The sequence below is a fragment of the Rattus rattus genome, chromosome 9 (genome assembly GCF_011064425.1).
Source record: "Rattus rattus isolate New Zealand chromosome 9, Rrattus_CSIRO_v1, whole genome shotgun sequence".
In the NCBI taxonomy this organism is placed as follows: domain Eukaryota; kingdom Metazoa; phylum Chordata; class Mammalia; order Rodentia; family Muridae; genus Rattus; species Rattus rattus.
The window spans coordinates 74,575,880-74,594,028 of record NC_046162.1 but is presented as its reverse complement, the minus strand read 5'-3'; the positions used below and the strand labels follow the sequence as shown (position 1 = coordinate 74,594,028).

The window sequence follows — 18,149 nt, the reverse complement described above, 5'->3', positions numbered from 1 at the left end:
CTGAGCTGCCTCTCCAGGCCACTTTAGACAAGGTCTCACTGTATATCACAAGCTGTTTTCAAAGCATAGGATAGCGTTAAATCCTGCTTCAGTCTTCCAAGGGCTGGAAGGATAAGTGTGGGCTGGTTTCAGATGAGGGTTTTTTTGGTTTTAAGTGTGTGTTGTTTGTTTGTTTGTTTGCTTGTTTGTTTTGCTTTTATGTTTTATGTTCTGTGTTTTGTGTTTTGAGACACGGTCTCATGTGGCCCAGAATGGCCTTGAACTTGCTGTGTTGCCTAGAATGATTTTAAACTTCTGATTCTCCTGTCTCCACTTTCAGAATGCTGGGGTCACAGACATGTGCCCAGCTGAATGGGATTATTTTTTATTTTTTATTTTTTTATTTTATTTTTTTCCGGAGCTGGGGACCGAATTCAGGGCCTTGCGCTTCCTAGGCAAGCGCTTTACCACTGAGCTAAATCCCCAACCGGGATTATTTTTTAAAGATTTTATTTGTAAGTGTGTGTGTGTGTGTGGGGGGGTGCCTGCATCCTGTATGTCTATGCTCTATGTATGTGCAGTACCCGTGGAGGCCAGAAGAGGGTGAGGTCAGATGTCCTGGAACTGGAGTCATAGATGCTTGTGAGCGGCCCTGTGGGGGATGGGAATCCCAAGATCCTCTGGAAGAGCAGCCAGTGCTCCTAACCGCTGAGCCATTTCTCCAGTCACCCCCCACCCCCCACCCCCCAATGCTCGAGATAATTGAAGAAACAAAAACAAAAACCCATAGGTATAGCTTCTGGAGAGATCCCTTAACCTGGCCCTGCCTCTGGTGGGACCAGAGGAGATGAGTAGTATCTGGGTGGGACCCTCACCAGTTTCATGCTCTGCTCCATCCTGCCACAGCCGCCGCCGCCGCCGCCGCCGCCATGGAGATCGTCTACGTGTACGTGAAGAAGCGCAGTGAGTTTGGGAAGCAATGCAACTTCTCTGACCGCCAGGCTGAGCTGAACATTGACATCTCACCCAACCCTGAGCTGGCCGCACTGTATGTGGAGCGGAACCCAGTGGACACAGGCATCCAGTGCTCCGCCAGTATGTCGGAACATGAGGTGGGTTCCTGCCCTGAAGACGCTGGGTGGTCAGTGGGGAAGCCGGCTAACCCGGGAACTAGGTAGAGTGAACCAGAACAGGTGCTGGCAGGTGTGGGCAGAGTCATCCCCAAGACTCACCCTGGTGCCAGGATGAGGAGTAAACAACACCAACTCTTCTTGGGCCAGAGTAGGTGTTTCCGACCTCTGTGTATGCCACAGAATGCATGTGTTCCGAATTGATATTGAGGTGAGGTCTCTGTGATGTTGGAGGACAGAGGACTACTCATGTGCTAATCTGCTGTCTCTCAGGAGGGTTGGGTGGGTTCCTGGGTCTAGTCCACTTCAGACATGGCTAAGGGTAGCTGTGAATGTAGCCCAACACAAACTGGGGACTCTACTTAAGGCATTTTGGGGACTTTTTGTGTGCGTGGTTTTGCTGTCTTTAAGTGTGTGGTCCAGTGGTCATGTAATCCAGCTTGACCTTGAACTTGCCAAGAGAAGAGTGACCTTGAGGTTCTGATAACCCTGCCTCCATCTCCCAAGTCTGCTTTTAAAAGATTCTCTCTCTCTCTCTCTCTCTCTCTCTCTCTCTCTCTCTGTGTGTGTGTGTGTGTGTGTGTGTGTGTGTTTATTAACCATGTGTTTACAGAATATGAACTTTGTAGATTATAGCGTTGGGTCACATTGCGATATCAAAAAGATTGGACATACCTTGAACCAAAATTCTCCTCCTAAGGGTTCTAGGGCCCTTGGGATGTTCCTGGAGTCATCCTGGGCACTTGGGTCTTCCGAGAGAACTATCCAGAGGGGCTTAAGGAAAAGGAAGCGTTACACAGGCGATTCTCATTGGAAAGGGTTGGGACCCCAGGGACACTGAATCCCCACGAAGTAAGGGATCACCCCCACGAGTCTGTCAGCCACACTGAAAGTCATGTGGCATGGGCTAACACATCTTCCCATGCCCAGGACCGATCAGTATCACTTGATTTGGCCAAAACACACTTTTCACAATCTCATGGGCAGGAATGATCCCGATGACTGTGGCATGAATGAACTGAATGGCTGTTGAGTCCCGGTCTCTGTGATCCCAAGAGGTGGAGGATTATTCTGTTAATATGATTGTCCCAGGATGGATGGGTGGACTCCTGAGCCCATTTAAGACAAAGATGGAACTAGGTTTTCCATGACCACCACTGTTCAGTGTAAGGCTTTCGAGGTGGTGCTCAAAAGCCAGATAGGGCCTCCTCCCTTTGTGGCTTTGGTCAGGGCACCCCTTCTTCAGCAAACCCTTAAGAGCTTAGGGTTCCCAAGACCCAGGTTTGCAGGAAAGGCTGAATGCTTAGCCCAGAGACAAACATCTACTCACCTGTGGTTCTGTTTAGGCCAACACAGAGCGGTTTGAGATGGAGAACTGTGGGGTTAACCACGTCGAGGGGGGCTGGCCCAAGGATGTGAACCCCCAGGAGCTGGAGCAGACCATCCGCTTCCGGAAGAAAGTGGAGAAGGATGAGAATTACATCAACGCCGTCATGCAGCTGGGCTCGGTTAGCCTCCCTCCGTCGCCAGTTGTCCCACACCACTACCCCCAGCTCGGACTTCGCTCTGCAGGCTGTGTATAGCCCTGTGTTAGGCTCCAGGGAGGCGGAACCTCACTCCTGACCATAAGGACCTATAGGTTTTAGGAAGGGTCTAAAGTGCTTGGAAGAGGGTTGGCAAGATGGCTGTCTTGGTAAAGGCCTGGCCCCCAAGGCTGATCACTTGAAGTCCTGGAACCCTCATGATAGTAGGAGAAAGCTCACTCCTATAAAGTTTCCTCCACATATGTGCAATGGAGAGCATGTCACCTCCCCTCCCAAAAAAAAACCCAAGGCAGGGTAAAGGGTACCCTAGAAGAGCCCTACCAATCAGCCAGTAGTGCTCATTCATGCACTGAACTGAGTTTCAGTTCTCTGCACAGGCACAGCAGAGGCTGCAAACTGCATCTCACACACCTCCTGCACCCCAAAAAAGTGTGTAATTCACTCCACAAAGTCCAAGAAGACAGACACATTGACTTCACCAGATATGGTTAAAAGAAAGTGTCAGAGACGGGGACACTCACTCTCATTTGCCCCATAAGGAAGGAATTTCCCGCTGAAGGGATTAAAGAGGGCTCCTGGTGGAAGGGTCCAAGAATCCCCAGACTCGATAGTATGCAAAGAGAAAGATCGTATATTCTGCAGAAACAGCCAGCACGTGGGGTCAACCATTCAAGCAAAATAGCGGCCACGAGGGAAGCAGGCCCCTTTCAAAGCCAGTTAGGGTTTTCCAGTTGCGGTTGGGTCACCTTTATCAGGATTGGTCGAGCCTATTGTATGAGATATTTGGACACTTTTGATTGGTTTGTACCATGAGGGGGTGGGAGGGTTATGGCATAGGGACTCTTCTGAGTCTGTTGTAAGCCCCTGGCCAGATGTCGGGGCAGTTGTTGAGGGCTGCCCCTTTTCTGTGTTGTTTTTCCAAGAAGCCTTGGCTGTCCTTCTGGAAAATTGACGCTTAAGGCTAACAGGGCAGCCTATTCTAAAATGGAGCGAGTTAGGTCCTCTCATTGGAAGAGTGTTGGGCTTGGGGCAGACCTTGCTGAACATCAGAAATGACCCGGGGCAGGGTAGGGGTCGGGGGCAGCTCTCTTCACTGCTGAGATTTCTTGGCTTGGTGTCCCCTCAGATCATGGAGCACTGCATCAAGCAGAACAATGCCATCGACATCTACGAGGAATATTTTGATGACGAGGAGGCCGTGGAGGTGACTGAAGAGGCCCCTTCAGCCAAGACCATCAATGTCTTCAGGTAGCTCCAGAGAGAGGTGCCTGGTCCTTTAGAGCTGGAGTGACCAGACTCAGACTCTCTGCAGGGACCTGATACCCTCTTCTGGCCTACACAGGCACCAGGCATGCATGTGAGGACCATACATACATACAAACATATATACGTGCAGGCATACAGATAAAACACTCATATAGATAAACAAACAAACAAACAAACTTTAAAATTAACTCTTAAAAATATAACTGACTTTAGGGAGTGGTGAGATGGCTCAGTGGTTAAGAGCACTGGCTGCTCTTCCAGAGGTCCTGAGTTCAAGTCCCAGCACCCATCTATAAAGGGGTCTGATGCCCTCTTCTGGCATGCAGGTGTATATACAGACAGAGTATTCATACATTAAAAAGATACATTAATGAGAAATTACTTTTAAAAATTGACTTTAGTTTTTCACATAGTTTTTTGGCCTTCAGCAAAATTGAGTAGAGAGGCCAATCTGAGTTACTTAGAGAAACTTTGTCCTAAAAAAGAAAAAAAAAAAAAATCAAACATGGTGGTACACACCTGTTATCCCAGCACTTGAGAAGCCAAGGCTGGTCAGATCAGGAGTTCAAGGTCCTTAGGCTCAGATACACGGGGAGTCTAAGGTGAGTCTGGGCTCCTAACACCCAGTTGTTTAAAAAAGGAGAGAGAGAGAGACACGGGGGCAGAGGAGGGGAGGAGGGAGGAGGGAGGAGAGAGGAGAGAGTACTAACCAATAAACCAAATCCCAGTATGCAGAGGCCATGGCTTCCACTAGGGGGCACTCTTGGGCCTCATACTCTGTGGATTTGGACCGACAATGCAGAGCAGGTTTTCACTGCCTTAAAACATCCTTATTGCCTTCCCTTTTTTTCTCCTGCCTTCCAACTCCTGGTACTTACTGGTCTTTTTATCATCACCAACCCCTACGAGCCGCACAATGCCATATACCCTGTATGGCCTCCTTCACTCACTATTGGGTTTGTGTATCTGAGTCTTTTCTTTCCCTCCCTCCCCACCTCCCTCCCTTTCTTCCCTAATTTTCTTTCTTTCTGATACAGGCTGTCCTGTATTCAGGCTGACCTAGGCTCACTATGGAGCTAACACTAGTCCTGAGTTCCTGATCCTCTGTCTCTACCTCCCAAGTACTGGGATTACAGCCCTTGTTTTATGTAGGACTGGGGCTCAAACTCGGGGCTTCGGGCGTGTAGGCAGACTCTAGCGAGAGAACTGCATTCCCACCCCCCTCTCCTTTGTTAGGATCGGCCGGGGGTAATACAGGGCGGGGTTATAGGGGTGATGCTATAGGGGCGGGGTTGTAGGGCGGGGCTTTAGGGGGGGGGTTATAGGGGTGTCTGGGTGGGGTTATAGGGGTGGGATGATAGGGCGGGGTTATGGGGGCGGGGTTATAGGGGTATGCTGCTATGCCCAGCTGGACAGGAGTCTTAAACTCAATTGGTAAGTACCAAGTAAGGAAGGGGCTGGGATTCTCACCTCTTCTGTTCTGATAACCATGGACTTGCATCAGGGAGAAGTGTTTAAACCAAGCCAGCATGGTATCACAGGCCTTTTGATCCCAGCTCTAGAGAAGCAGAGGCAGGCAGATTTCTGTGAGTCCGAGGTCAGCCTGGTCTACAGAGTGAGTTTCAGACGGACCAGAACTACACAATAAGACCCTGCTTTAAAAGGGGGAGGGGGTGGTTGTTAAACTAAGAAAGCCCTTCAGGGTGACACACAGTAGTGTCAGATCAGTCAGAAATACACACGTACTGTCTTGCAGGGGACACAGCGTGAGTTGGCACTGTGCGTGTGTGCCTAACGTGTACATAGCCTTGGGTTCCGTCCCAGTGCCTTGTATACTGGGTGTAATGGTGCATACCTATGATCTCAGTACTGGAAGCAGACAGATCAGAAATCCAAGGTTATCCTTAGTTCAAGGCTAGCCTGGGGTCCAGGAGATCTTGCCTCAGGAAAAAAAAAAAAGTTAGCTTATAGATTTCACTCATTTGCTTCCTGGTTAAGGCCTTGTACATTCAGTGGAGTTTGAGATTGATTTCCTATTTAAGGGAGCCTTGTCAACTTTAGGGTTTCTGTGGGGCTTGGAGTTTGTTTTGTTTGTTTGTTTGAGACAGGTCTTTGTACTGTGTAGCCTAAGCTGGCCTCTGGAATGGTGGGTCACAGGCAGGAGACACCTGCTATCCAGTTTCAACCCTGTAAAATCGATTTCTAAGTGAACACAATCGCGTGGACCTACTTGGATTTTTTTTTTGAAAGGGAATCTGATAAACACAGAATTGGGGGGCCCTTCCCTCCATCCCCTTGCTTTCCCTGCCTTCCACTCCAGGGACCCTCAGGAGATCAAGCGGGCAGCCACACACCTCTCCTGGCACCCTGATGGTAACAAGAAGCTGGCCGTGGCCTATTCCTGCTTGCAGTTCCAGCGCTCGCCCGTGGGCATGAGCCACGACTCCTACATCTGGGACCTGGGTGAGAAACGGGTGGCTCCTACTGGCCAGAGAGGACTGCCGGGGGGCCAGGTCAGAGGCCAGCAAAACTTGGGGAGCCAAGGGTAGAAATAAGGGGTCAAAGACACCCTGCAGAGTGAGACAAGAGGAAACGCTCTTGTCTCCTCCCTGTGTGGGAACAGGCAGGCACACCTCCACAGAACCAAGCCAGATCCAGGAAGATCCTGTCCACTCTGCATCTGCCTCCTACGTTGGGGATGGACCCCACAGCCTTGTGAGTGTGAGGCGAGTACGACACCCCCCCAGCCCAACTCCCAACTTCCGAGGCATGAAGAACAGGATTCCTACTTCACCAAGATGGGACACAAGCAGGGGAGAACCCATCCCACCTTTACTGACACTTGTCTTTCACCCATGCAGACAGTGAGAGACCATTTTCCTACAGGGAGTAATGGTAGCGATTCTCAATGCAGTGACACCACTCACAACTCCTTCCTACAGCTCATCAAATTCTGACAGAAGGTCACCTCCACGCAGGGTGGCTCCACTTTCAGCCATGGTCCACAGACCTGGCACTTCTACCTGGGTAGAGAAATCAAGAGAGAGATTTAAAAAAAAAAAAAAAAAAGAGGTTGAGGATTTAGTTCAGTGGTAGAGCTAGGCAAGGGCAAGGCCCTGGGTTCGCTCCTCAGCTCGGGGTGGGGGTGGGGGTGTGGTATTATTGCTTGTGGGGAAGGCATGCGTGTCATGGTACACATGTGGCGGTCAGGTGACGGCTTTGTGGGGTCATTTCTCTTCTTCCACCTTTATCTGGTCTCCAAGGACTGAACTCAGGTCACACCAGGCTTGGGCGGTCTGGGCTCTCTGCTGGAGAAATCTCAGTATCCCGGAAGCTCAGCACGTTGTTGACTGAATTGAACAGAGACGTGGCGGGTCACTGGATACAGCTAAACAAGAATACAGGGTTAGCACATACACATAAAGGTTACTATATACGCCTGAATCATGGGGGCCGGTTTAGCTAATCTTGTGATCTCTGCAGGGTAACGGCCCTCAGACCACAAGTGTCTGGTGGGACGAACGCTGTGGTAGACGTTCTCTGCGCACGCTGTCAACACTCTCTCTCAGTCCACTGAGGAAGGCTTTGCCATGTCTCTCTGAGTCTCACCCCAAAACTTCAGCAGGGGATGTGGGGGGTGGGGTGGCGGTGAGGCTTTGCGGTTCCTCCGGGGCTCTGAGACTCCAGAGCCCTTGGCAAGGCTGCGCCTATGTCAACAGCACACAAGTACACATCCACGCAGGACTCCACCATCCTCTACACCTTAGGATCAAAATTTCATTTCACACCAAACCTGGGGAACGGACTAGAGCTGGAATTCAATATGCGAACACGTTTACCCAATCCCGATCTCCCTCCGCACCCCCCCGCACCCCAATTAAGCCGCTAGCCAAAATTCAGGCAAAAGAGACCCGAGGGAGGGAGGGGAAGGACGCCTCTGCTGTTTTTCTCATCCTTTGCTTGAAGGGCTTGAACTGATTGGCCCTCTTCATTCTAGAAAACCCCAACCGACCTGAGATTGCCCTGAAGCCACCGTCTCCTCTCATCACCCTGGAGTACAACCCTAAGGATTCCCACGTTCTCCTAGGGGGCTGCTACAATGGGCAGATAGGTAAGGAGAACCGCGCCCCCTGCCGGCAGCCAGGGCACTGCGAACCCACACAGGTCCGTCAGGGCTGGGCCTGGACTTAGCAGGCAGACAGACCGTTTAGGAAGCTGACCACTGAAGTCACCTAGGAGTCAGGATTATGCAGAGGGTTTGGGCTGGCCTCCTGTCATAACCATTGAGGTAAGTCTAACAATAGCAGGAAATAAGGTTTTACAAACAATGCAGGCCGGGGAGACGGTTCGGTGGGAAAGGGTGCCTGCCACCAAGCCCGATGACCTGAGTTGACCCGTGGGACCCACACAGTGGACAGAGGGAACAGTTGTCTTCTGACCTTCACACGTGTGCCATGGCGTGCGTGCAGCCGCACACGTATACACGCGTGGTAATGAAATAAAATGTAGGGTTTTTTTTTTTTCTTTCTTTCTTTTTCATGTATGTGGGCAGCCAAAGGAAGGCAAAGGAAACAAGTATTCCTTGTTCCCCAGAGACCTTGGGCATGCCTGGCTTTCTTCCAAGTTTCTACATTCCTGAAAAGGGCACACAGTCAGCCCTTTGGAGAGGGAATCACCTTGGACTTTTTTCTTTTTTTAAATAGTGATAGTTCAAATAAAGTCAGGCACCAGGGTCGTCAGTAGATGAATGGGGGCTGTTGGGGAGTCCCGCCTTGGGAGAGGTGTCTGAAAAAAGTGTATGAGAGGATTGTGGGTGATACTGGGTTTGTGCACACAATTGGGAAGTGTCACCTCCTGTGTGCCCATTGCTGTGACACTATGTCTGAGAGGAGAGACTTAAGGAAAGGTTAGTTTGCTTCCCCGTTCCTGAGGGGACAGGCCATCATGGTGGAGAAAGCATGGCAGCTGGAGCGGGTTAGCCCCTTGGGGAGCTGGGGAAGCTAGCAAAAGGGGCTTCTCAAGTCAGGCCCACCAGGAAGCAGTGTGCAGGCAGGAAGTAAGGCTGACCCCCAGAAACACACTTCCTCCAACTAGGTCCCACATAGGTGGGGATGTTTGTTTGTTTGTTTGTTTATACTACATTTATTGGGAGAGAGACAGAGACGCAGTGAAATGCTATTTCCAAGGTCCCAATAATAACCTAAGGTAAAATCTGGGACATTTATTGGGCTTCCTTACAAAGAAGGGCTTCAGGGTTTGGGTGTTCCTTCCCGAAGCAGACTATCCCAGGGAGGGGCAGCTAGAAACTCAGGGGAGGGTCTCCTGGATCTCCCTCCCTCTATTAGAGTTAACAGGTCCGGCTGGGATAATCCTTTTGTAAGGGTCGAATTTCCCAACAGTGGCTAAGAGGACACAATGGGCTGGGTTACACACAATGGGCAGGATGTGAGGGTGGGGATCACTGGTGTGTGATGATGAATTCCCCGGGTCAGAGGACAACACGGGGATCAGTTCTCAAGTTTAACCGAGTGTTCTGGGGATCGAACTCAGGTCGTCAGGCTTGGCAGCAGGGGAAACTAATGAATGAATCCAGTCCCCTCACTTGGTAAGGCTCTCTTGGCATATCCCCCCCCCCCACGTCTTCTCTTTCTCCTCCCCTTTCATGTTCTTTTTGTCTCACGCAGCCCAAGCTGGACTTGAACTTACAGCCGTCCTTCCTCCACTTCCCAGGTGCCGGGATTAAAGGCGTGTGCCGCCACCACGCCAGGCTTCTACTTCTGAATCTGCTTTGGCTGATTCTGAGGTTCTAGCGACTTTTCCATTAAGTCACCCGGCTCCCTGACATGTCGCTCGGCACTCGTGATTCTCCGATGCTTTTCCCCAGGGAGCTCTTGCTTGTCGTCTCCTAGTCAAGCAAGAGGAGGTCGATTTCTATCCTAAGAACCAACCTCTGGCTTTATTACATTCCTCAGTGTCTTCTTTTTTTTTTTTTTTTTTTTTGGTTTTTGGTTTTTTTTTTCCGGAGCTGGGGACCCGAACCCAGGGCCTTGTGCTTCCTAGGCAAGCGCTCTACCACTGACCTAAATCCCCAACCCCTCAGTGTCTTCTTTTAATCGTTCACTTATTTTTTTTCTTAAATAATTTATTTAATACACCATCGCTGTCTTCAGACACACCAGAAGAGGGCATCAGATCTCATTACAGATGGTTGTGAGCCACCATGTGGTTGCTGGGAATTGAACTCAGGACTTCTGGAAGAACAGTCAGTGCTCTTTAACCACTGAGCCATCTCACCAGCCCACTTATTTTTTTTCTTACTTCAATTTTTATGCCATTTTCTGTCTCAGGGGTGTGTGTGTGTGTGTGTGTGTGTGTGTGTGTGTGTGTGTGTGTGTGGTATTGCCCAGGCTGCTGATTCTGCTGCTTCCACCTCCCACATGATGGGTTTGCTTTCTACATCCAGTGTTATTTTTTGTTTGTTTGGTCTCACTGTGTATCTCTTGCTGAGCTGCTGGGCTGTGTAAACCAGGCTGGCCTTAAACTCACAGAGATCTGGCTGCTTCTGCCTCCTGGGTGCTGTGATTAAAGGCATGTGCCACCATTCCTGCCTCTTTTGATGATGATGATGATGATGATGATGGTGGTGGTGGTGGTGGTGGTGGTGGTTTTATTTTAGCATTTTATTTTGTGAAGCAAGGTCTCCATATGCAGTACATACAGGACTTGAACTCACCGTGTAGCCTAGGCTGATCTCAAACTTGCACTAATCCTCCTGCCTCAGCTTCTGAGCCACTGTGCTTAGCTTTGGTTTGGGTTTAATTGCTCTTGTTTTTCTGATTTATTTTTTATTTTTTATTTTTTTTTTAAAGATTTATTTATTCTATGTATGTGAGTACACTGTTGCTTTCCTCAGACACACCAGATGAGGGCATTGGATATCATTGCAGATGGTTGTGAGCCACCATGTGGTTGCTGGGATTTGAACTCAGGACCTTGGGAAGAGCAGTCAGTGCTCTTAACCACTGAGCCATCTCTCCAGCCCCCTGATTTATTTTTTTATTAGATTTTTTTTTTAAGATTTGTTTATTTCATGTATGTGAGTACACTGTTGCTGTCCTCAGACGCACCAGAAGAGGGCACCAGATCTCATTACCAGGATCTGAACTCAGGACCTCTGGAAGAGCAGTCAGAGCTCCCAACTACTGAGCCATCTCTCCAGCCCTGGTTTTTAAATTTACATTTCAATGTTATCCCTTTTATTTTCCTGTCCATAAATCTGATTTACTTTTACCTTAGCTTTTGTTCATTTGATTACGTGTAAGTGTGGGTATGTGCACCTGGATGCAGTGCCGTTGATGGCCAGAAGAGGGCATCAGAGTCACAGAGTTTGTGAGCCTCCCAAGCTAAGTGCTGGGGAACCAAACTCGGGTCCTCGGCAAGAGCAGTATACACTAATAATCACGATGCTATCTCTCCAGCTTTCTAATATATTAAAGATGTGATTTTACTTTATAGCCCAGGCTGGCCTTAAACTCTTGATTCCCTAAGGAAAATGCCCCGGACTCGCTTGGCGCTCTCTCTCTCTCTCTCTCTCTCTCTCTCTCTCTCTCTCTCTCTCTCAGACCCGATACCTCCCCAGGGGAGCAGCCAAGCTGTGTCACAGCTATGAGCCCCATACATTTCCCTGCCATATTATCGCTTGTCTGAGCCATAAAGACCACAGCGGAACTTACGCCATGACTTATTCAGCAGCCCTCCTCATTCATTATTCATGATCCCTGTCGGTGGCTTTTCAAACTGGCTCAGAACAGCTCAGCTCTGAGGCCCTGCTACCCAGGACATCTGTGGTCACGGGACCCACCCCGGAGCGCTGCTCTGCAGAGAAATTACTCAGAGAAACACATTTGTGGACCTGGCCTGGCAAGGGGTAAAAGTCTCAGACTTAGGTCAAAACTTAGGAGCAAGTAAGTACGCTGGTGGTTTGTAAATCGTCTTTCCTGGAATGGCTCCGAGGAAGCATGTGGGCCCTTGATGGCCCTCAGGATGAGGTTAAAAGCCAGATACCTCAGGGAAGGAAACAGGCAGGCTTCACCCCTTTGTTGGCAAAGCACAAAAATGGGATCACAGGAGAGACTTGAATGTGCTTGTGAGTTTTCTTTTTCTTTTTCTAAAAAAGATTTATTTATTGTATATGGTTTCACTGTAGCACATCGGAAGAAGGCATCAGAGCCCCCTTACAGATGGTTGTGAGCCACCATGTGGTGGCTGGGAATTGAACTCAGGACCTCTGGAAGAGCAGTCAGTGCTCTTAACCACTGAGACATCTCTCCAGCTCGTTTTTCTTTTTAAAAATTTATTTTAGCTATGTGTGCATGTGTAACAGCATGTGCCATGTGAGAGTGTGCGTGTGAGTGAGTGTGAGTGTGTGTGAGAATGTTAGTGTGTGTGAGTATGTGTGTGAGCATGTTAGTGTGTGTGAGTGAGTGCGAGAGTGTGTGTGTGTGTGAGTGTGTGTGAGAATGTGTGTGAGCATGTTAGTGTGTGAGAGTGTGTGTGTATGTGTGTGTGAGAGTGTGTGTGTGTGTGTGAGTGCGTGTGCATGTGCATGTGCATGTGCGTGTGTAAGGAAACCAGAAAATGGCATCAGATCCCTTGTAGCTGGATACAGGCCTTGTGAGCTGTCCACTCTGGATACTAGGAACCAAACTCCAGCACTCTGCTGGAGCGGCAAACACTCTTAACCACTGAACCCCTCCAGCCCCCTCTCTATTTTATCATTTAAAATGTCACATGTGTGTTTGTCTGTGTGTGGGTGTCCTCTGCGGCTGGAGTTACAGGGAGCCCCGAGCCACCCAGGGTGGGTGCTGGGAACAGAACTCTAGCCCTCTGTAAGGGCAGCAAGGGTCCTGAACCTGAGCCGTCTCTCCCGACATCTCCTTTATTTTTAATTCACATTTTAAAAATGTACCGTGCGGGAGGAGGGTGCGTGTACCTCACCGAGCAGGTAAAGGTCAGAGGACAAGTTGAAGGAGGAGTTGGCTCTTTATTACCACGTGGATCTCGGGGGTTAAACTCAGATTGCTGGACTGTGAGAGGCACCTTTACCTGACAAGCCATCTCCCCCGCCCTCTTTATTATTATTATTATTATTATTATTATTATTATTATTGCTATTCAACTTTTAGGTTTACTTACCTTATTTTGTGCGTGAGTGTTTCGCCTGCATGCATGTGTGTAGCATAGTGTGTATGTGTGGCTGTCGGAAAAGGCATGGGGTCCGTTGGAACTGAATTTACAGACAGTTGTGAGCTACCAGGAGGGTTTCAGGAATCGAACCCAGGTCATCCGTCTGGATGACAAGAAGCTTAACCCTCTGAGTCACTTCTCCAGCTGCCCCTGCATGAGTTGTTTGCAACAGCATTGTTCATACAGCAGGGAGATCTGCCTGCCCATGGCCTTACCTTGGGGGCCTGGGCCTGTGCTCCCCCTGCCTTGGATCCTGCCTCACCCCTTTGCCTGGCTATCTCTGCTTCAACCTTAGCTCCAAGCCTCTCTTCCCGCAGACCTTCCCTGACCAGAGCAGCCTCTCCACTTCCTGCCCTCACTCCTACCTCTCCTTGTACCAAGCCTGGTTCCATGAGCTTCACCAGGGTGAACATGGCTGGGCACCGTGGAATAAACGGAGCCTGCAGTCTAGGAGTCTCTGGTGTAGATTGTGTGGGGCTGGTATAGATTTTATATAGGGTGGTTTGAATGTAGCCCTGATTCTAAAACTCCAGACAATTTCTCCTTCACAGACACACAAACAACCACCCCCGAGACACAGCTCTTACCTCAAAGGGTAATGAGAGACAGTTAATTCTAGGGTCAAATATGGATGTCCGTGATCTGGAAGCATGGACGATTTAACCCAGACACTAAGTCCCAACCCGAAAACAGTCTCATGAAATTTTAGAGCAGTGTAACAGAAAACCACTAACCAAGGGCCTTTCAGGTAGACGGTGGAGCCATAAATGACACCACAAGTCTATAAGCCCAGCACTTTGGAGGTGGAGGCCGGAGAGTCAGTAGTTCAAGGCCATCCTTAGTTATATAGGAAGTTTGAGCTTAGCCTGGGTTACATGTCTCAAGACTAAAACAAAACAAATGAATGCCCACCCACCTCCCATGGCCAAATATCAGTAAAAACAGCAGGCAGATGGGTTAGAGCACTCAGGAACAGATCTCAGGTCTCACACATTATCTGATGACCCTCTTATTTTGTCTTATTTTTGTGTATTTTGAGACGGGGGTGGGGTGGGGGAGTGGGTCTCACTATGTAGCCCAGGCTGGCCTGGAACTCACTATGTAGCCCAGGCTAGCCTCCAACTAAGAGTCTCAACCCTCCCCAGTCACAGCAAAGCTGCACTGCAGGTTTGGTGGTTTGCGTTTCTGGGAACTTGAGTTCACAGCCTCCTTTTCTCCTCCGTCAGCCTGCTGGGATACCCGGAAGGGCAGCCTGGTGGCAGAGCTGTCCACCATTGAGTTCAGCCACCGAGACCCAGTGTACGGCACCATCTGGTTGCAGTCAAAGACAGGCACCGAGTGCTTCTCAGCGTCCACGGATGGGCAGGTACCACCCGGCCGGACCCTGGAGAGGCGAGGAGGGCCCATCCAGAGACCTTTGCCTTACGTCTGCTTTCCAGTACTTACTTTACTGCCCAGTGTTGGAGCCCAGGGCTTCATCCTACCACTGAGCTGCACCTCAGCCCTCTCTCTCTTTTAAAAAAGAAAAGTAGAGGAAGGAAAAAGAAAGAAAGAAAAGATAATAAAAGGCAACTTATTCTGGGGCAGTGGCGTGTGTCATGGTACCAGTGTGGGTACCAGGGATCAGACTCAGGTCTTCAGGCTTGGTAGCGAGCGCCTTTACCTTCTGACACATCCTACTGCCCTAGACTCTCCCCCATTTTAACCCTGAGTAGTAAATCACTCCAAAGATTCAAAGGCAGTCTCTGAGAGGCCTCCTCTGTCCACAACCTCCTAGCCCCTCTCCGGGGCACCAGTTTTCTGTGTCTGCCCTGAGAGATGCGCTCTGCATGTTTGAGCAAATGGCCTCTCTCTCTCTCTCTCTCTCTCTCTCTCTCTCTCTCTCTCTCTCTCTCTCTCTCTCCCTCCCTCCCTCCCTCCATCCCTCCCTCTCTCCCTCCCTCCCCCAAGCCACTTGTCTTGCACCCGCTGGGTTACCCAGCAGCCTGGTGACTCTGTGCCTGTTGACTGCTTGGTGTAGGTCTGTCATGCTTTACTTCAGAAGGGCTTAGATTTCGTTTGCATCAGAAAAGGAAGAAGAGCAAGACGTGCATCTGATGGTGGGAACGCTAGCTCAACAAATATGCGTTTATTTATTTATCTATCTGTTTATTATTTATTTATTTTTAAAGATAGGATCTCATGTAGTCCAGGTTGACCTCAAACTCCTAAACTTTCTGCCCCCACCTCCTGAGTGCTCAGGTTTCAAACACACGTTAGTTAGCATGTCTAGGTCCTGGGGTGTAGTTTTCGTCTCGCTGGTTATTGCTACGTAGGTGGGGAGTCTTGTAGAAAACAGCTCCGTGTGCCGGCCCCTGAGTTGTATACACTTTGCCTTTGTAAGCCTCAAAATATGTTTGTTCTTATCGGTCCCATACCCTTTGAACCCCTGGCTGGTTTGGGGGTGGGGTTGGGAGCAATAGTCAGGGTCTTCAAGGTCTCGATCGCCCTTCCCTGCCAGGTCATGTGGTGGGACATCCGCAAGATCAGCGAGCCCACCGAAGTTGTCATTATGGACATCACCAGAAAGGAGCAGCTGGAGAACGCCCTGGGCGCCATCTCCTTGGAGTTCGAGTCTACCTTGGTGGGTGTTTTTTGTCCTCCATTCCTCAACTTCGCTTGCTGGGGCTACCCAAAGGCCTGGGCTGGTGCAGAAGCAGGGAGGCGGTCCCTTCCTTCCCCAGGAAGCCTTACTCCTTGTGAAGGCTTTACCGAGACCTCCCAGCAGGGGACAGCAGAACACCTCCAGGAAAGGATGCCGTTGACACCCGCTTGAGGCCGGCCCTTCTGAGCAGGGGGCGAGCTTTAAAACCAGAGACGCCCAGTTTTAGGGGAAGATCCCTGTCCAGAACCAATATCCTCACTGCTTTGGCTTCATTTGAGGCCCTAGGCTGGTCGAATTCCTTCCTCCGGGGGAGAAAGGGGTGTTGAGGAAGGAAGAAGAACAGAGGAGCCTGGTGGAAAACCTGAGTACAGACACGATTAGGACAAGTCTCAACAGACGAATGTTAAGGAAGCCCCCAAAGCCAGGAATACCAGTGCATGCCTGTGATCACAGCACCTTTGAGCTGGAGGCAGGAAGGTCAGGAGTTCAAAGTCACACATAACAAGCCTGAGGTCAGGGTTTTTGATTGTTTGTTTTTAAGTCAAAATAAACAACAAAAGAGAAAAGAAGAAGCCAGAGAGAGCATTTGCATTTACTACACAAAATCGACCTAAGCTTAATTCTTGGATTCTGCTATGGAAGGAAACTGACTCCCGGAAATTGTCCTCTGACCTCTCCTTATATGTAGCGTGCTATGGTATTCACACACGCACGCACGCACACACACACACACACACACACACACACACACACCACAACAACATCGTTGAAGAAGAAAAATTTTAAAACCCCAAATTGAAGCTAGAAGAAGAATCATTGAAAATTCAAAACCAGCTGAGATCACAGAGAATTCCAGGCCAGCCAGGAGTGCATAGCAAGACCATGTCTCAAACATACAAAACCAAAATCCTATAAAAATAAAAAAAACAAAAACAAAAAACTTGGAGTTTAGCAGAGCAGCCATGGGAGTGGGTCAGAGGCAGAAAATGGACACTGTACCCAAATCAAGGCAAGGAAACCCCTTTCCAAATGGGTCGTGGTTTAGGCTGGTTCCTCCTCTAACTAGCTGAGGCTCAAGCTTGTTGGCCTCACTCCTACATTCTTGGAGATGTCTGTCACTTGCTTAACTGTCACATCATTGGTAGGACCTGAGGAGGCTCTGCCCTCACACCTGCCCCCAGGCAGCATCCTCAGCCGAAGGCCAAAGCTCAAACGACAGAATGAAAAGCTGGCAGGCAAGCCACTCACCCTGCCATCCCAGCGTAGGAGGAGTCCCTGAACTCAGGGCCCAACTGGGAGGGTTCAAGAAGACATAGTGCTCCGATGCTGCAATTTCTAGGCCACATGCTCAATGTAATGTCCCCTCTTCTCCACGATAGTCCTCGCGTATACAGCCTTTGCCAGACATCGGCAGCCACCGTGTTCCTGTGAGGCTGGGATTTTTATCCCTGCTTCCCCACAAACAAGAGGGGTCTTGGGGACAGTAAGCTAGGTGCCCTGGCCCACAGGAAAGCTGGGACTTGAGCCCCAAGCTCTGATTCTGCCTCTACCCCATATGAGGTCTGAGGCAAGCAGGCTGGGTGACTTGTCCTGACCCCTTATAGGTACACCATGACCGGCTTAATGACTTGCTTCTCAGCCCCCCCTAATTGTACCCATCTTTAGTAGCTCAGTTCATCCTCTCTCTCTCTCTCTCTCTCTCTCTCTCTCTCTCTCTCTCTCTCTCTCTCTGTGTGTGTGTGTGTGTGTGTGTGTGTGTCTTTCTATCTGTCTCTCTCTCTGTCTCTCTGTCTCTGTCTCTGTCTCTCTCTCTCTCTCTCTCTCTCTCTCTGTGTGTGTGTGTGTGTGTGTGTGTGTGTGTGTGTGTGTGTGTGTGTTTCTCTCTCGTTACTGAGTACTGAACCTGGGGCCAACCTTTCAACACCAAGACGTACCCCTAATCTATGCATGTTTGAAAGCTCATAAATGTATCACCTATTCCATTAACCATTACTATCCATTGATTTGAAGGATTTCTTTATCTGTGTGTGAGAGAGTATCTGCCTGCATCCGTGTGTGCCACATGCAATCCTGGTACCTGAAGAGGTCAGGAGAGAGAACCCAGGAACTAGAGTTACAGATGTGTGTGAGCCACCACGTGAGTGTCAGGGGTCAAACCTGGCTCCTTGGCCAGAGCAGCAAATGTTCTTAACTGCTGAGTCATCTCTGTAGCCCTGCTTAACTGACTGTCTGTCTGTCTGTCTGAGAGAGAGACAGGGTTTCTCTGTGTGACCCTGGCTATCCCAGAGCTCACTCTATAGACCAGGCTGGCCTCAAACTCCCAGAGATCCTCCTGCCTCT

The 18,149-nt window shown here is 49.7% G+C and overlaps 1 protein-coding gene and 1 non-coding gene across 3 annotated transcripts in view; one reads left to right on the top strand and one right to left on the bottom strand.

Annotated features, from left to right (window-relative positions):
* Nucleotides 1-908: 908 nt before the first annotated feature.
* Nucleotides 909-18,149, top strand: part of Dnai2 (dynein axonemal intermediate chain 2) — a 28,319-nt gene continuing 11,078 nt past the window's right edge. For both annotated transcript variants that reach the window (XM_032913288.1, XM_032913289.1), the window contains exons 1-7: nt 909-1,091; nt 2,456-2,617; nt 3,780-3,901; nt 6,240-6,382; nt 7,917-8,030; nt 14,392-14,531; nt 15,666-15,788. In XM_032913288.1, coding sequence (XP_032769179.1) covers nt 909-1,091; nt 2,456-2,617; nt 3,780-3,901; nt 6,240-6,382; nt 7,917-8,030; nt 14,392-14,531; nt 15,666-15,788 — 987 coding nt within the window. The remainder of the gene's footprint in view (nt 1,092-2,455; nt 2,618-3,779; nt 3,902-6,239; nt 6,383-7,916; nt 8,031-14,391; nt 14,532-15,665; nt 15,789-18,149) is intronic.
* LOC116910672 lies at nt 8,460-8,602 on the bottom strand. The gene has a single exon (XR_004389204.1). It is a non-coding gene; the product is annotated as a small nucleolar RNA SNORA67 (small nucleolar RNA).